The sequence below is a fragment of the Heterodontus francisci genome, chromosome 16 (genome assembly GCF_036365525.1).
Source record: "Heterodontus francisci isolate sHetFra1 chromosome 16, sHetFra1.hap1, whole genome shotgun sequence".
Lineage (NCBI taxonomy): Eukaryota > Metazoa > Chordata > Chondrichthyes > Heterodontiformes > Heterodontidae > Heterodontus > Heterodontus francisci.
Genome location: NC_090386.1, coordinates 71,404,686 through 71,422,089, shown reverse-complemented (window position 1 = coordinate 71,422,089; position 17,404 = coordinate 71,404,686). Strand labels below are relative to the sequence as shown.

The 17,404-nt window shown below is 42.1% G+C and overlaps 1 protein-coding gene across 2 annotated transcripts in view; it reads left to right on the top strand.

Moving 5' to 3' along the window:
• Positions 1–17,404, top strand: part of nol4lb (nucleolar protein 4-like b) — a 372,518-nt gene that overhangs the window by 309,952 nt on the left and 45,162 nt on the right. For both annotated transcript variants that reach the window (XM_068048369.1, XM_068048368.1), the window contains one exon: positions 14,340–14,459. In XM_068048369.1, the coding sequence (XP_067904470.1) occupies positions 14,340–14,459 (120 nt within the window). The remainder of the gene's footprint in view (positions 1–14,339; positions 14,460–17,404) is intronic.

Sequence of the window (17,404 nt, the reverse complement as noted above, 5' to 3'; positions counted from 1 at the left end):
AACTAAAAAAAAACACTTCTTTTTGAAAATCTGAAACATTAATTTTCTTTTGTGGGAATGAGACACCATACTTGTAAAATTTATGTTTTCAAGGCCAGAGAGGCTGTTCATTAATAATTATTACTTATTACACTGTTAAAAACTCACTTACTCCTGATTGCACTACCCCTAACTTCTTCATTCATATACAATGGAGAACTATTGAAGAACTGATTAGTGAGAAGTTTCTTGATATCTTTTCTGGGGATGTTTCCATGACACATGGAATTCAGTAAAATGGAGAATTTCAAGATTATATTTTTTCTTGCTATTTATGTTAATGCTTTTGTTAAAATTAGCATACATTTTTCAAGAAAGTTGGATTCCCTGTTCATTCTTCAAGGTTTTTACAAGTCATTTTATTGAAATTATTAGTGAGTAAGTATATCTCAAACAGAAATGAAATTAAATGTTATGAATTTAACTTACAATCATAAAATCTATAGAAGAAACTGTTGGCTAGTTAACAGAAACTGCCTGCCAGAGGCAGTTAACTGTCAGTCAGCTATAAGTAATTGCCTGAATAGGAGCTAATTACTTGTGAGCAGGAAGCTGAGTGAGTGCTTAAAATGTGGGTGTGCTCAAAAAGGTGTATAAAAATATCTGCTAACGCACAAAGTATTCATAAACAGAGTGTTGAAGTTGGGAATTTGGTGAGAGTGGAAATTTAGTGCAGAGGGAGAAGGAGGTGCTTTTTTTCCTTCTGCACTTGTAGTGGTTTGTGTAAGCCTGAGTATTTGAAATTTTGTCCAGTATCTAGCTCAGTGCAAGTTATGTGTGTAGAAAATTCAAAACAACTTACAACAAAGTAAATACTAGATATAAATAATATAAATACGTTAAACTAAGACATGATGGAGCAGGTTGTGTGTCTAGACCGCAGCATGTGGGAATTTGTGGACAGTGAGTTTGTCCTGAGTGAACACGTCTACGGTAGATATCTCTGTCTCAAATCTCTCCGGCTCATTGAGCCGGTGTGTGAGTTGGAGCATTCTAACAAGGCTGGGGCTGAAGTATCTGGGCAGTTTGCTGCAGGCTTTGGTCACACCCCAGAGTGCTGCATGTTCAGGCAAGGTTGGTGTGACCAATATGGTGCAGAGTAAGGGGAAGCCAGGTGAGATAGAGAACGAGGATCCACAGAAACTAATCCTATTTAATAGTTACAGTTGCTACTTGTGAGAATAAGGGCAAATAAAGACTGTCAGAAGAATGGCCAGAATGCAGACCACGGTACCTTGAAGCAGGAGGCTATCCAAAGTGGAGAGGAGGAGGAGGGGAAGTGTGATGTGGTATTTGTAGGGGATTCAATAATCGGGGGTCGATAACATCCTTTGTTAGTGGGATTGAAAGTCCCATTTGGTATGTTGCCTATCATGGTAATAGGATATTGGAGATGGAGGATGAGGATCCAGCCATTGTAGTGCATGTTGTGATCAATCACATAGCGAACTGTAGGTAAGTGGCCCTGTTTGAAGATTATCAGGAATTAGGAGCTAAATTAAAGAGCAGAACTTCAAGGGTTATAATCTCTTGATTATTAACCAAGCCACATGCAAATTGGCATAAGGATAAGCAGATTAGGGAAGTAAATGTGGCTGAAGGAGTGGTGTGGGAAAGAGGGATTCCATCTCATGGGACACTGGTACAGGTCAAGGAAGGAACTGTACCATTTGGATGAGCTCCACCTGAATCAGGCTGGGACTAGGGTTGTAGTGGAGAGGATAAATAGGGCGGTCTCAAGGTCTTTAAACTTGTAAATGAGAGGAGGGCTCAAATGGAAAAGGTAGTATAAATAATAGTTTGAAAACAAACAAAAGGGAATAGAGCAGAGTAACAGTCATAAATTATGCTTGAGGTACTACAGGTAAATGAAAATCTGAAAGATACAAAGTAGTTAAACCAGGAGATAGAAAAAGAAACTTATGAGTAACACATTAAAGCAGAAAGACAGGGTAGGGTGTCTGGCCCAAATAAGTGTTCTTTATATAAATACAGAGTATAAGGAACAAATTGAATGAATTGCGGGCACAAATTCAACTCGGAGGGTATGACATGGTAGTATGGTTATTATGAGACATTGCTGCATGACGGTCAAGACTAAGAACCAATAATACCAGGCAAAAAGGTACAGGGAAGCTCGGGAAAATGCTGGAGAAGGGGTAGCCTTGGTGACTAAGGATGATATCACTTCAATAATGAGAGGATATAACGAGAGTTAAGCAGACAGTAAATTAGAATTAAGAAATAGAAGAGGATTTAAGACTTTAGTGGAAGTTGTGTATAGGTCACTGATAACAGATGTGAAGTGGTGGATTGTACAAATACAGAGATTAGACAAACGTAGTAAAGGCAGAATGATTTTAATAGGGGATTTTGACTTTCATATAGATTGGGATCTTTGGCTATCCTTCACAGGCAAGGATGATTGTCTTCCCTGAGTGAAGATGGCTGAGGCCAATTCGGGATCTACAGACTTTATGGCACGTAGGGCATTTGTTGTCATGTGGGATATCTGGTCGTGTATTATTAGTTCAGGTCATAGCTTGTTCTTTTCACTGTTCTCGATTTTCCTCTTCACTTAGTCGTCATTGGGTCTCAGAGTGCAGGGATCTTTCTTGCAGACTGTGCCTCCATCTGGTTCGGTCAGGGCAATGGTCTCCCTGGAGTTGATGTCAATGTTGCATTTCTTCATGTTGGCTTTCAGCACATCCTTGAAGCGCTTCTTTTGTCCTCCTCTGGTGCATCTGCCCTGACTGAGCTTAGATTGGGCTAAGCAGACTAGCACATGTCAGAAAGGCAGTGAATTGCTTTAGTGTGTCCAGGATTATTTTCTGCAACAATACATTCCAGAACCAACAAAGAGGTATGCCATATTAGATTTAGTAATGAGTAATGAGATTTAGTTCACAGCTTAATGGGTACATTAACATTTATCTAATAGCAATCATAATATGATTGAGTTCAATGTTGTGTTTAAAGGGGAGAAATGTGAAACAGCTAAAATTCTAGATTTAGGTAAGACTGACTTCAATCCAGAGAGACAGAAACTGTTCACAGTTAACGGGGCAAATATTTGAATGGGTAAAACAACAGAAGATCAGTGGGAGGTTATTATTAGCGAGAGGCAGCATGGTTTTGTGAAGGGGAGGTTGTGTCTCACTAACTTGATTGAGTTTTTTGAGGAAGTGACGAAGATGATTGATGAAGGAAGGGCAGTGGATGTTGTCGATATGGACTTCAGTAAAGCCTTTGACAAGGTCGCTCATGGCAGACTGGTACAAAAGGTGAAGTCACACGGGATCAGAGGTGAGCTGGCAAGATGGATACAGAGCTGGCTCTGTCATAGAAGACAGAGGGTAGCAGTGGAAGGGTGCTTTTCTGAATGGAGGGCTGTGACTAGTGGTGTTCCGCAGGGATCAGTGCTGAGACCTTTGCTGTTTGTATTATATATAATACAATGGGCGGCACAGTGGCGCAGTGGTTAGCACTGCAGCCTCACAGCTCCAGTGACCCGGGTTCGATTCTGGGTACTGCCTGTGCGGAGTTTGCAAGTTCTCCCTGTGACCGTGTGGGTTTTCGCCGGGTGCTCCAGTTTCCTCCCGCAGCCAAAGACTTGCAGGTTGATAGGTAAATTGGCCATTGTAAATTGCCCCTAGTATAGGTAGGTGGTAGGGGAATTAAGGGAAGGTAGGAACATGGGATTAATGTAGAACTAGTATAAATGGGTGGATGATGGTCGGCACAGACTCGGTGGGCCGAAGGGCCTGTTTCAGTGCTGCATCTCTAAAATAAAAAAATAAAAAACGATTTGGAGGAAAATGTAGCTGGTCTGATTAGTAAGTTTGCGGACGACACAAAGGTTGGTGGAGTTGCGGATAGTGATGAGGATTGTCAGAGGATACAGCAGGATATAGATCGGTTGGAGACTTGGGCAGAGAAATGGCAGCTGGAGTTTAATCTGGACAAATGTGAGGTAATGCATTTTGGAAGATCTAATACAGGTGGGAAGTATACAGTAAATGGCAGAACCCTTAGGAGTATTGACAGGCAGAGAGATCTGGGCGTACAGGTCCACAGGTCACTGAAAGTGGCAACGCAGGTGGATAAGGTAGTCAAGAAGGCATACGGCATGCTTGCCTTCATCGGTCGGGGCATAGAGTATAAAAACTGGCAAGTCATTCTGCAGCTGTACAGAACCTTAGTTAGGCCACACTTAGAATATTGCGTGCAATTCTGGTCACCATACTACCAGAAGGACGTGGAGGCTTTGGAGAGGGTACAGAAGAGGTTTACCAGGATGTTGCCTGGTCTGGAGGGCATTAGCTATGAGGAGAGGTTGGATAAACTCGGATTGTTTTCACTGGAACGACGGAGTTGGAGGGACGACATGATAGAGGTTTACAAAGTGGCATGGACAGAGTGGATAGTCAGAAGCTTTTTCCCAGGGTGGAAGAGTCAGTTACTAGGGGACATAGGTTTAAGGTACGAGGGGCAAAGTTTAGAGGGGATGTGCGAGCAAGTTCTTTACACAGAGGGTGGTGAGTGCCTGGAACTTGCTGCCGGTGGAGGTGGTGGAAGCAGGTACAATAACGACGTTTAAGAGGCATCTTGACAAATACGTGAATAGGATGGGAATAGAGGGATACGGTCCCCGGAAGTGCAGAAGCTTTTAGTTTAGACAGGCATCAAGATCGGCGCAGGCTTGGAGGGCTGAATGGCCTGTTCCTGTGCTGTGCTGTTCATTGTTCTTTGAGGTGTAGAAAGAAGAATTCAATGCAATACAGAGCCAGTTTATACCTCTAAGGGTCAAGAACTCTACTTGCCCCCCAGAAAATCATTAATTACTAAAGAGGTAAGAGACAACATAAATCAAAAAGTAAAAGCATACAAAAATGCAAAAATAGCACAGATCTTGGCAAATGGGAGAGATACAAAGAACAGTAAGAGGTGACAAAACAGATAGCAAGAGCTGCAAAGTGGGAGTATGAAAAGAAACCTGCAAGGGATATCAAAATCAGCACAAAAATGTTTACAATGAAATGAGAAAAAAGAGGGTATCAGAAGCAATGTAGGCCCCCTTGAAAATTGATAACATTGATATTGTCAATGAAAATAAGGAAATGGCAGGCATGTTGAACAATTACTTGCGTCACTGATTACAGTAGAGGAAGACATCGGCATGCCAGAAACCATTTGATAAAGTCTCTTAAAAGAGGCTGTTAACGAAAGCTGAAGCTCATGAAATTGAAGGCAAATTATTGGCCTGGTTAGGAAATTAACTGAGCAGCAGCAGATAGAAAATAGGGATAAAAACAGAAAGTGTTGGAAATACTCAGCAGGTCAGGCAGCATCTGTGGAGAGAGAAGCAGAGTTAATGTTTCAGGTCTGTGAACTTACATCAGAACTGGCAAAGGTAAGAAAAATATTAGGTTTTAAGCAAGTGAAGGAGGGGGGCTGGTGGTGGGGAAGAGAACAAAAGGGAAGGTGTGTGATAAGGCAGAGGGCAGGAAAGATTGAATAACAAAGATGTCATGGCACAAAGGCAAAGAGCGTGTTAATGGTTGTGGTGAAAGACAAAGCATTAGTCCAGAGAGAGTGTTAATGGCAGAATTATGGCAGCTCTGTCCAAAAGCACAACATGAAAAACAGACACATGGTTAAAAAATAAAATAATTTAATTTAAAAATAAATTAATTAATTAAAAAAGGCCAGTCATGCTCTGAAATTGTTGAACTCAATGTTGAGTCCGCAAGGCTAATCGAAAGATCAGGTGCTGCTCCTCGAGTTTGCGTTGATGTTCACTGGAACGCTGCTGCAGGGCAAGAACAGAAATGTGGGCATGAGAGCAGGGTGGTGTGTTGAAGTGGCAAGCAACTGGAAGCTCGGGGTCATGCTTTTGGAGACTGAGCGGGTTGCATTGTGAGCAGCGAATCCAGTATACTAAATTGAAGGAAGTACAAATAAATCGCTGCTTCACCTAGAAGGAGTGTTTGAGGCCTTGGATAGTGAGGAGAGAGAAGGTAAAAGGGAAGGTGTTACACCTCCTGCGATTGCATGGGAAGGTGCCAGAGAATAGGGATGATGGACATGCACTCTAATTGGAAGGATGTGACTCATGCTCTGCAAGGATATGTGTTGGGGCCTCGAATATTCACTGTTTTTGTTAGCGATTGAGATGATGGGGTTGAAAGCCACATACCCAAGTTTGCCAATGACACAAGCATAGGTGGCAATGTAAGCATTGTAGATGGAAACATAAAATTACAGAGATATTGATAGATTAAGTGAATGGGCAAATCTGTGGCGACAGGATTTCAATATAGGCAAATGTAAGGTCATCCATTTTGGACCTAAAAAGTATAGAACAGAGTAGTTTCTAAATGGTTAAAAGCTGGAAACAGTGAAGGTCCGAAGAAACCTGGGGCTCCTGGTACATAGATTGTTAAAATGTCATGAACAGGTACAGAAAGCAATCAGAAAAGCTAATGGAATGCTGGTTTTTATATCAAGAGGACTAGAATGCAAAGACTAAGGGGTAATTTGTTTGAAGTTATCATGATATCAAGAGGAACAGATAGGGTGGATAGAGGGAAATTATTTCCACTGATTGGGTAGTCTAGGACTGGGGGGCATAGTTTAAAAATTAGAGCCAGACCTTTTAGGAGTGAAATTAGGAAACACTTCTACATACAACGGGTGGCAGAAATTTGGAATTCTCTTCTGCAAACTGCAATTGATGAGAGGTTAATTGTTAATTTTAAATCTGTGATTGACAGATTTTTGTTACCCAAAGGTATTGAGGGATGTGGGGCAAAAATGGATGTGTGGAGTTAGGTTGCAGATCAGCCATAATCTCATTGAATGGCAGATCAGGTTCAAGAGACTAAATGGCCTATTCCTGTTCCTACGTAAAGGCCCTTATTCCTGAGTATTTACTGAAAAATACACTACACATTTTTTTATTTTTTGTTTAGAGATATAGCACTGAAACAGGCCCTTCGGCCCACTGAGTCTGTGCCGACCAACAACCACCCATTTATACTAACCCTGCAGTAATCCCATATTCCCTACCACCTGCCTACACTAGGGGCAATTTACAACGGCCAATTTACCTATCACCTACAAGTCTTTGGCTGTGGGAGGAAACCGGAGCACCCGGCAAAAACCCACGCGGTCACAGGGAGAACTTGCAAACTCCACACAGGCAGTACCCAGAATCGAACCCGGGTCCCTGGAGCTGTGAGGCTGCGATGCTAACCACTGTGCTGCCCAACTGCGCCACTGTATTTGAAAACTGTGGAAAGCAGTAATGAAGATGACATCCCAAATGGGAAACTAGTCAACTCATGGACCGATTTTTTTTAAAAAAGGTAAATGCATGCAGAGCTCTGTTTGTAAAATGAATATTGAAGGCAACTGCATTTTATTCTGAAATAAGCCTTATAAAATCTGTTTCTGAAATGTTGAAGGTTATTAAAGTAGTTTTATGATGGTATTTGCGGTGAACTTGAGGATCTGAGTGGTGCATTGGATTAGACACTTCCTTTTAACCTCTGGGACTTGGGTTAAAAACCATGTTCAGATTGATGGGATTAATGTCTCAGCTGGCTGTAAGGGACCTATTTCAAATGCATTTGAGCAGTGTCCATCCATTTCCTAGGGAGGATGTGCCTGCAGAACAAATCTGGCAATGATTAACAATCTCATCACAGAATAGCTAGTGTGGGAAATGGAAGAAGTGGCACACTTGGGTATTCTTCTGAGTTTGAGGCTGAGGCTATGAAGAGCTTTAGAATTTCCGGAGGATACTATAGTGTGCCATGTAAATGCACGTCTTTCTCTTTCACAATAAAAGAGATGATGTAAATCAGAAAGTTGTCCTTAACTGATACCAAACCTGAGTGTTCAAGTATGAAATTGCAACAAGAAGAAAAGGTGGTAAGAAGTTACACGGTTATGAGACCCTGAATAGGAACAAATTAGAGTAGGATAGTGTACACGGAGTCTTGACTTTTAGAAGACTGAGGAACAGGAAAGGTGCAGCATAGTATTTAGTTATGATGCCCGTGAAGATCAACAAACCAAAAGTACCAAATAACCCCGATTTTAAAAAAAGACAAGATTTCACTTTTATAACTTTTACTTTAACAATCAAACCAAAATGAACATAAATTTAACATGAATTAACGGACAGATCACGGTCTGTATTACAAATTACACATTAACTATCAGATACAACAAAGATGGATCTCATGGATTTACTGGCAGTCCACTCAGCATATATGGCAACAATTACAGCCACAAAGTTCTTCAAAGCTCTAAACTTCCTCATGTAGGTCTACAGCTCCTTTCTTCCAAGATGCCACTGATTCTCATCTGACAGCAGTTCCCTTCAACCCGAACTCCACGGGTATGTTCTTCACCAGAGTGCCACACTTCTCCAGAATCTCCTCAGCTCAGCTCACAACAGTCTTGATGGTGTGGATCCACCAGTATTACCTTAAATATCAGAAACAACAGCAACTCCTGGATCCAGCCTTCACTTTCTTCAGCTTGCCTGCACTCCACCCCTGCGTAATCTGAGTTTGGATGGCTCTGTCTTTTAATCTGGTTTCAACCAGATTCTGTTTCCTCAAAAACCTGAAGTTTTAGTTTCAGGCTCTGTTTCCCCAGAAACCTGAAATTTTAGTTTTCCTTTCAGTTAGGGTCCATCTCAAAAAAAAAAGATTTGAAACCAGGGTCAGTGCATCTAACAGAACATTCAACAGTAATCTTTTCAGACAACAGCTTGCACACGCTCCCCCACTGTCCCACAAATGACAGATTCCATCGCAATATTTACAGCTTCTGAGGAATAAAAGAACAGCATTCAGAAGAGCACTGTCATTAGTACTAATAAAGTGGAGTGAGTCAAGTTAAAGCACAATATAAAGATATAGATTAGGGGCTAGAGGTGAGAGATGCATTACCTATCAGAGGTTAAGTTTTTCTTGTACTCTGTTCAAGAGTTGTTGGACAACTATCCCAGATTTGGAAGCAGTTTTCTGGGTTTTTTAGGGTATTGAGTTTTTGAGGAGACCAAAAGGAATAAACTAAGGTTCTGGGAGGCAGTTTTAATTGTGCAGAAGATATGAAAGTATTTGCACTTGTATGGCATTTTTCATGACCTCAAAACATCCCAAAACATTTCAGAGCCAATGAAGTACCTGTGAGATGTAGTCACTGTTGCAATGTTGGGGAACGTGGTAGCCAGTTTACAAACAGCAAAGTCCTTCAAACAGTAATAAGATAAGCTGTTTTTTATTGATGTTGGTTGAGGAATAAATGTTACCAGGATAACTCTACTGCTCCTCTTCAAATAATGCCATGGTATCTTTTGCATCCTCCAGACAAATCAGATGACACCTCAGTTTAACATCTCCAAAAGATAGCATCTTCTTCAGTTTAGCATTCCCTTATTACTGCACTGGATTGTCAGCCTAGATTATTTGCTCAGGTCATGGAATGTGGCTTGAACTCACAACCTTCTGGCTCAAAGGTGAGAGTGCGATCGCTGACATTTGCATGAGAGCTTCATTTGAGATTAGACAGATTATGTGCATCTCCTAGTAACTGGCTCAAAATGAGGGCGAGGAGTAGCTCATCTGTCATCCATCTTGGCTGGAATTGGTTCAGCTCCTGTAAAAACATTCTTTTTTCTTTTGGGCCTCCTTATCTCGAGAGACAATGGATACGCGCCTGGTGGTGGTCAGTGGTTTGTGAAGCAGCGCCTGGAGTGGCTATAAAGGCCAATTCTGGAGTGACAGGCTCTTCCACAGGTGCTGCAGAGAAATTTGTTTGTTGGGGCTGTTGCACAGTTGGCTCTCCCCTTGCGCCTCTGTCTTTTTTCCTGCCAACTACTAAGTCTCTTCGACTCGCCACAATTTAGCCCTGTCTTTATGGCTGCCCGCCAGCTCTGGCGAATGCTGGCAACTGACTCCCACGACTTGTGATCAATGTCACACGATTTCATGTCGCGTTTGCAGACGTCTTTATAACGGAGACATGGACGGCCGGTGGGTCTGATACCAGTGGCGAGCTCGCTGTACAATGTGTCTTTGGGGATCCTGCCATCTTCCATGCGGCTCACATGGCCAAGCCATCTCAAGCGCCGCTGACTCAGTAGTGTGTATAAGCTGGGGGTGTTGGCTGCTTCAAGGACTTCTGTGTTGGAGATATAGTCCTGCCACCTGATGCCAAGTATTCTCCGAAGGCAGCGAAGATGGAATGAATTGAGACGTCGCTCTTGGCTGGCATACGTTGTCCAGGCCTCGCTGCCGTAGAGCAAGGGACTGAGGACACAGGCCTGATACACTCGGACTTTTGTGTTCCGTGTCAGTGCGCCATTTTCCCACACTCTCTTGGCCAGTCTGGACATAGCAGTGGAAGCCTTACCCATGCGCTTGTTGATTTCTGCATCTAGAGACAGGTTACTGGTGATAGTTGAGCCTAGGTAGGTGAACTCTTGAACCACTTCCAGAGCGTGGTCGCCAATATTGATGGATGGAGCATTTCTGACATCCTGCCCCATGATGTTCGTTTTCTTGAGGCTGATGGTTAGGCCAAATTCATTGCAGGCAGACGCAAACCTGTCGATGAGACTCTGCAGGCATTCTTCAGTGTGAGATGTTAAAGCAGCATCGTCAGCAAAGAGGAGTTCTCTGATGAGGACTTTCCGTACTTTGGACTTCGCTCTTAGACGGGCAAGGTTGAACAACCTGCCCCCTGATCTTGTGTGGAGGAAAATTCCTTCTTCAGAGGATTTGAACGCATGTGAAAGCAGCAGGGAGAAGAAAATCCCAAAAAGTGTGGGTGCGAGAACACAGCCCTGTTTCACACCACTCAGGATAGGAAAGGGCTCTGATGAGGAGCCACCATGTTGAATTGTGCCTTTCATATTGTCATGGAATGAGGTGATGATACTTAGTAGCTTTGGTGGACATCCGATCTTTTCTAGTAGTCTGAAGAGACCACGTCTGCTGACGAGGTCAAAGGCTTTGGTGAGATCAATGAAAGCAATGTAGAGGGGCATCTGTTGTTCACGGCATTTCTCCTGTATCTGACGAAGGGAGAACAGCATGTCAATAGTCGATCTCTCTGCACGAAAGCCACACTGTGCCTCAGGGTAGACGCGCTCGGCCAGCTTCTGGAGCCTGTTCAGAGCGACTCGAGCAAAGACTTTCCCCACTATGCTGAGCAGGGAGATTCCACGGTAGTTGTTGCAGTCACCGCGGTCACCTTTGTTTTTATAGAGGGTGATGATGTTGGCATCGCGCATGTCCTGGGGTACTGCTCCCTCGTCCCAGCACAGGCATAGCAGTTCATGTAGTGCTGAGAGTATAGCAGGCTTGGCACTCTTGATTATTTCAGGGGTAATGCTGTCCTTCCCAGGGGCTTTTCCACTGGCTAGGGAATCAATGGCATCACTGAGTTCCGATTTGGTTGGCTGTATGTCCAGCTCATCCATGACTGGTAGAGGCTGGGCTGCATTGAGGGCAGTCTCAGTGACAGCATTCTCCCTGGAGTACAGTTCTAGGTAGTGCTCAACCCAGCGGTCCATCTGTTTGCGTTGGTCAGTGATTATGTCCCCCGATTTAGATTTGAGGGGGGTGATCTTCTTGATGGTTGGCCCAAGAGCTCTCTTCATGCCATCATACATTCCTCTGATGTTTCCGGTGTCTGAGGCCAGCTGAATATGACTGCATAGGTGTTGCCAGTAGTCGTTTGCGCAACGCCTAGCTGTTCTTTGTGCAGTACTTCTGGCTGCTTTAAGTGCTGCGGATGTTAAATCGCTGGGGGCTTTCTTGTAGTTCAAAAGTGCAATGCGCTTAGCGGCTATGACAGGTTCCAGCTCTTCATTATGAGATTGAAACCAGTCTGCATTTCTCTTCGCACTTTTGCCGTAGGTGGTCAAAGCTGACTCATAGATGGCGTCTCTGATGTGGGCCCACTTGGTCTCAGCATCCCCTGTGGGAGTGTAAAAACAAGGGAGAGTAAAAATACACATCTTTAAAAAAAAATGGATCTTGCACTCAAAAAGGAGCATGAGTCAGAATATTGGCACTACCGTGTTAGAGCCTTATCTCCAACCTGCGCTGCCTTGTCTCTGTCTTCTTCATTCCCCAACCAACATACAGCATTCTCTTGTTGAGAGAATAAGTGCCTTCAACAGCAACAACTTGTAATGCTGTGTGTAAACTGGCTACCATGTTTCCCTACAGTGCAACAGTGACTACATTCCACAGGTACTTCATTGGCTGTGAAGTGTTTTGGGATGTCCTGAAGTCATGAGAGGTGCCTTGCAACTATAAATTCTTTCATATTTTCTGCACTATTAAAAATGCCTCCTGGAAACTTAGTTTACTCCTTTTTCTCTCCTCAACAACTCAATACCCTATAAAACCCAGTCTTTAATGTACTAAAACATCCCAAAGTGCTTCATAGGGGCATTATAAAACTAAACTTGATGCCAAGCCACATAAGGAGATATTAGGGCAGATAACCAAAAGTTTAGTCAAAAAGGTAGATTTTAAGGAGTACCTTAAAGGAAGGAGAGGAACAGAAGCAGAGAGGTTTCAGGAGGGAATTCTAGAACTTAGAGCCCAGGCAGCTGAAGACACAGCCATCAATGGTGGAGTGATTAAAATTGGGAATGCTCAAGAGGCCAGAATTACAGGAGTGCAAATATCTCAGTGGGTTGTGGAGCAGGAGGAGATTATAGAGATAGGGAGGGATAAGACCATTGAGGGATTTGAAAACAAGGTTGTAAAATTGTAAAATTGAGGTATTACTTAACCAGGGGCCAGTGCAAGTCAATGAGCACATGGTGATGGGGGAATGGGATTTGATGCAAGCTAGGACACGGGGAATCAGAATTTTGGGTGATCTCAGGTTTATAGAGGGTAGAACATAGTGGAACAGCAGTCCATGTTGACTTGCACTGCAATTTTCCTTGCTTATTGTGAAAAAGGATCTTCTGCTTGACGTCTACTGTCTTTCGCATCCTCTGAGACAACCTGATCAAAATCAGACTTTGGGTAGCATTTTGTGGCACAGCATGTGGGTTTATTTATCTCCCTCTAACTTCTTTCTCCCACAATCATCACGTTTATGAAACCCATCTATCACTACTTCTTTATTTACCTTATCATTTGTCCTACTCTTTTCAGAAAGATGTTGCTCATGCCTTGCGCTATGGGCCTTGTCTATCATCAGTTTTTGTCAATTTAAAAAACTATTGGGCACTTTGTAAAATAAGAGATTTTCTTTAGATTCTTGATTAGTGAAGAGCCATAAACAGTACATATTGCATCAGTGGTCTTTGTATATCCCAGAGTGTCCTGGTGAGGCATAATTCTGCCAAACTCTTCTCTCCTGACAAATGTAGCAATTTATTGAAAAAGAAAGTTAAACTAATGTGCCTGGAAATTACTGTGAGAGACATAGAAAAGTTTAAAGTACTCAAATAAAATCCCTCTTTCCACTTTATTAACAGTGGTGTTAATCCATTTAAAACAGGTTACTGTGTCTGTTAAAATAGCAGAGAGAGGGATTCATACACGTTAAGCACTCGCACAACAACATCACTCAATGTAATTTCCAGACTCTGATTCTTTCCGGTTGATGCTGAGAGCTCTAGTTGTCCTGTATTCCTGATGATAAATGATATCGCTGCCAAGCAAAGACCACTTTTATGACGATTTTACAGCACCAAACAATTTCAGACTTCCCTGCTCAATAGCCTATTGCAAACACATTTTGAGGTCACATTATTGAAAGCTTGTAAATATTAGTATTGGCTCCATTTTAGCAAGCATCTTCTTAAAACTGACAAATGCCATGTTTTGACAATTTGGTCCCACATCAGTACCTTTCACCCTCCCACACTGAAATAGATATCTGGACTACAGCAGCATCAGAAATGCTTCAGTGAATGTTTCAGTTTGGTTGTGAATAAAAGAAGCTACATTTCATTTCTGAGATCACAGTGTTACTCTATAATTAAATACATTTTGATTTGGTCACTAAAAGCAAGCATATGATTCCTGAGGAAAGTGCATGTGAGATCTGTTTATGCTGTTCAGTGATTGAACAGGATTCAGTTCGCAGCCTGATTAAAGGAGCCATTTATCTTGAGTACAGAATATGTTTCACAAGCAGGACTTGTGATTGAGCAGGTCTATTTTAGTGTTCCTGGGCATTTAGCCTTCAGTGATTTGATGCAGCAATGTTCAACTTGTCTATCCTTTTCTTCTCTGTAGTCACGACCCACCCCTCCTCACTTGACCTCAGCTATGGCAGAAAATATTCTGGCTGCTGCATGTGAGAGCGAAAGCAGGAAAGCAGCAAAACGGATGCGACTGGAAACATATCAGCTGCAGGTACTATTAATACTTAGCTGCTTGAGGAGATTGGAATACAAAGGGGAAGAGTTTTGCTGCAGTTGTATAGAGCCTTGGTCAGACGCTATCTGGACTATTACGTTCAGTTTTGGGCATTGAACCTCAGGAAGGATATATTTGGAGGGGGGTACAGTGCTGATTCACCAGAATGATACTCAGACCTAGAGATAGTAATTATGAGGACAGGTTGAATAAACTTGGATTGCCTTATTTTGAGTATAGGAGATTGAGGTGTAATCTGATTGAGGTGTTTAAAATGTTAAAAGGATTTGATAGGATAAGTAGGGAGAAACTATTTCCTCTGCTGGGAGAATCAGGAAAGTGGAGTTGAGACCAAAGATCAGCCATGATCGTATTGAATGGCAGAGCAGACTCAAAGTGCCACATGATTTACTCCTGCTGCTGTTTCTTATGTTCATACCGGGACTTAATCTTAAACTTAGAGTTAGGCCATTCAAGAACAAAATCAGGAAGCACTTTTTCACAGAAAGGGTGGTAAAAGTTTGGAGCACTCTGCCCCAAAAGGTTGTGAATGCTGGAACAAGTGATAGTTTTTTTTTGTTAGCTGAGGGTATAAGGGAAATGGGACATAGGCGGGTTAATGGAGTTGAGATGCAGAACAGCCATAATCAACTTGAATGACAGAGCAGGCCTGAGAGGTTGAATGGCCTACTCCTGTTCCTACATTCCCATGCTGTGAATTGCAGCCTCATATCTGACATTTTGCTCTCACTATTCCAATTATCCTGCATCATTTCCATAGAAAGTCTTCCAGAGTGAAAAAAACTCATATTGCCATTTGCACTGTTTTGCATCAGAGCCAATAGCAGATGACCATATTAATAGTCAGACCTTATCCCAGAATCAAGAAATATCAAAATGCAGTTGTGCAAAATTGTGAAAGGTTTTGAGAAGGTAAATAATGAAAGATTGTGAATTGGCAATGAGGGAAAATAAACTCAGGAACATCACCAGAAGACCAATAGGGAAGGTTAGAAGAAATCTTTTCACACGCAGAGTTATTCCAACATAGAATTCTTTATCACATTAAGGCAGAAACTATAATATTATTTAAAAGTGAATTGGTCAAGTATTTGAAAGGAAGAATGTATAATATGGAAAAATGGGAATAAAGTAAATTGCTCCAGCTAGTCCTAGCAAAGGCATGATGGGCCAATTAGCCTGTGCTGTAATTTAAATGATTCTATGCATACCTGGGTTTGTTCTCCTTAGAACAAAGGAGATTGAGAGGAGATTTAATACAAGTGGACAAGATTATGACAGGCTTAGATAAGTTAGACAAGGAAAAGCTGTTCCCATGAACAAAAGGTACAAGGACTAGGGGACACAGATTGAAAGTTTTGGGCGAAAGATGCAGGGGGAATATGAGGAAGCACTTTTTTACGCAACAGGTAGTAATGACCTGGAACACGCTGCCCACAAGGGTGGTGGAAGCAGAGACGATCACCGACTTCAAGAGGAAGTTGAATGGCCACTTGACAGAAATAGACTTGCAGGGCCATGGGGATCGAGCCAGGGAGTGAGACTGACAGCATAGCTCTATGGAAAGCATGCATGGACACAATGGGCCAAATGGCCTCCTTCTGTGCTCTAAAAGACTCTATGACTATATCCACAGTTGTTAAAACACACACACTTTATAATAGCTTATAATCTTACTTTGATTGTGGTGTTTTAATTACTAATATATATCTTAGTGAAGTAAGTGAAATGGCTAAATATTTTCCTGACAATAAATGTATAGAGAATATATGAGAGTATCCTAGTCAACTGAAGGACTCCTTTGAGTCTCCATATAGTGTATGCTGTAAACAGGCAAATAAAGGACAATGGACCTATGTATACCAGGGATTTCCAGAGATTGCTTTAGTACACGGAAAACTAACTGATAACATTTGCTCGTGTGATAAAAACTCTGGTGCATTTAGATCACAAGTTTCATAGCAATATTGTGTCTCTGCAGTGATCTAAGGATTGTATTGGATGAAGAAGGCTCTTTAGCCTATTTGATCTCATTCTTCTAGAATATCAACTCCACCCTCTTCCCATTACAGCATCCATATATTTCTTAAACGAGTCAAGAGTCTTAGCCCTAATTGCCTTTTCTGACAACCTACTCCTAACTCTATAAAGAACTATTTCCTAATGTCAGTCCTAAATTCGCCTTTCATTACCCTGAATCTGCTCTCTCTTGTCTTGTCCTGGTGTATCCATAAGTATCCTTATATCCTGTCTTACTAAATGTATGTATTTCTTTTCTTGGGAAGTGGACAATATTAGTCAAAACCACATATATTGTCTACCGGTAGATGACTGAAGACGTTGGTAATGGGTCTTCTAAGTTTCTTTCTCATTAAGTGCTGTGGGCTCAAGCGCTGTAGCTTAGCAAGTTGTTCCTCATGGCTTTTCCCTCTTGGAACTGGTAATCAGCCTAATTGATCGCTCTGCATTGCCTCCGAGGCCTGCGTAATCCTCTTGTGTCATGGTTTCCAGAACTGTACACCGTACGAGAGGCACAGTCTTACCAGAGCACTGTGCAGCTTCAATGTGGTATCTAGGGGTTTTCTAAACAACTAATTTGGCGATATAATCCTGCATCCTATTTGTACTGCTTATTGCTGTCTTACATTGCTTAGACATGGTGAGTGGCAAGTCACCTAACACTCCTTGATGTCTTAGGTTTTCCATGACAAGTTGTGTTCAACCCTCCTATTTTTATCTACAAAATGCAATGCCTATGGTTGTCTATATTGAACTTAATTTTCTACTGATCAGTTCAGGTCTAAATCCCGTTGAGCTCTCCTTGTAAGGTCTTGGTTGTGATCCTCTGAGTCCTCAGTCCCCGAACTTGGTGTTATCAGTAAATTTATACTCTTTGCATTAAGACGGTGATTTGGGGGTAA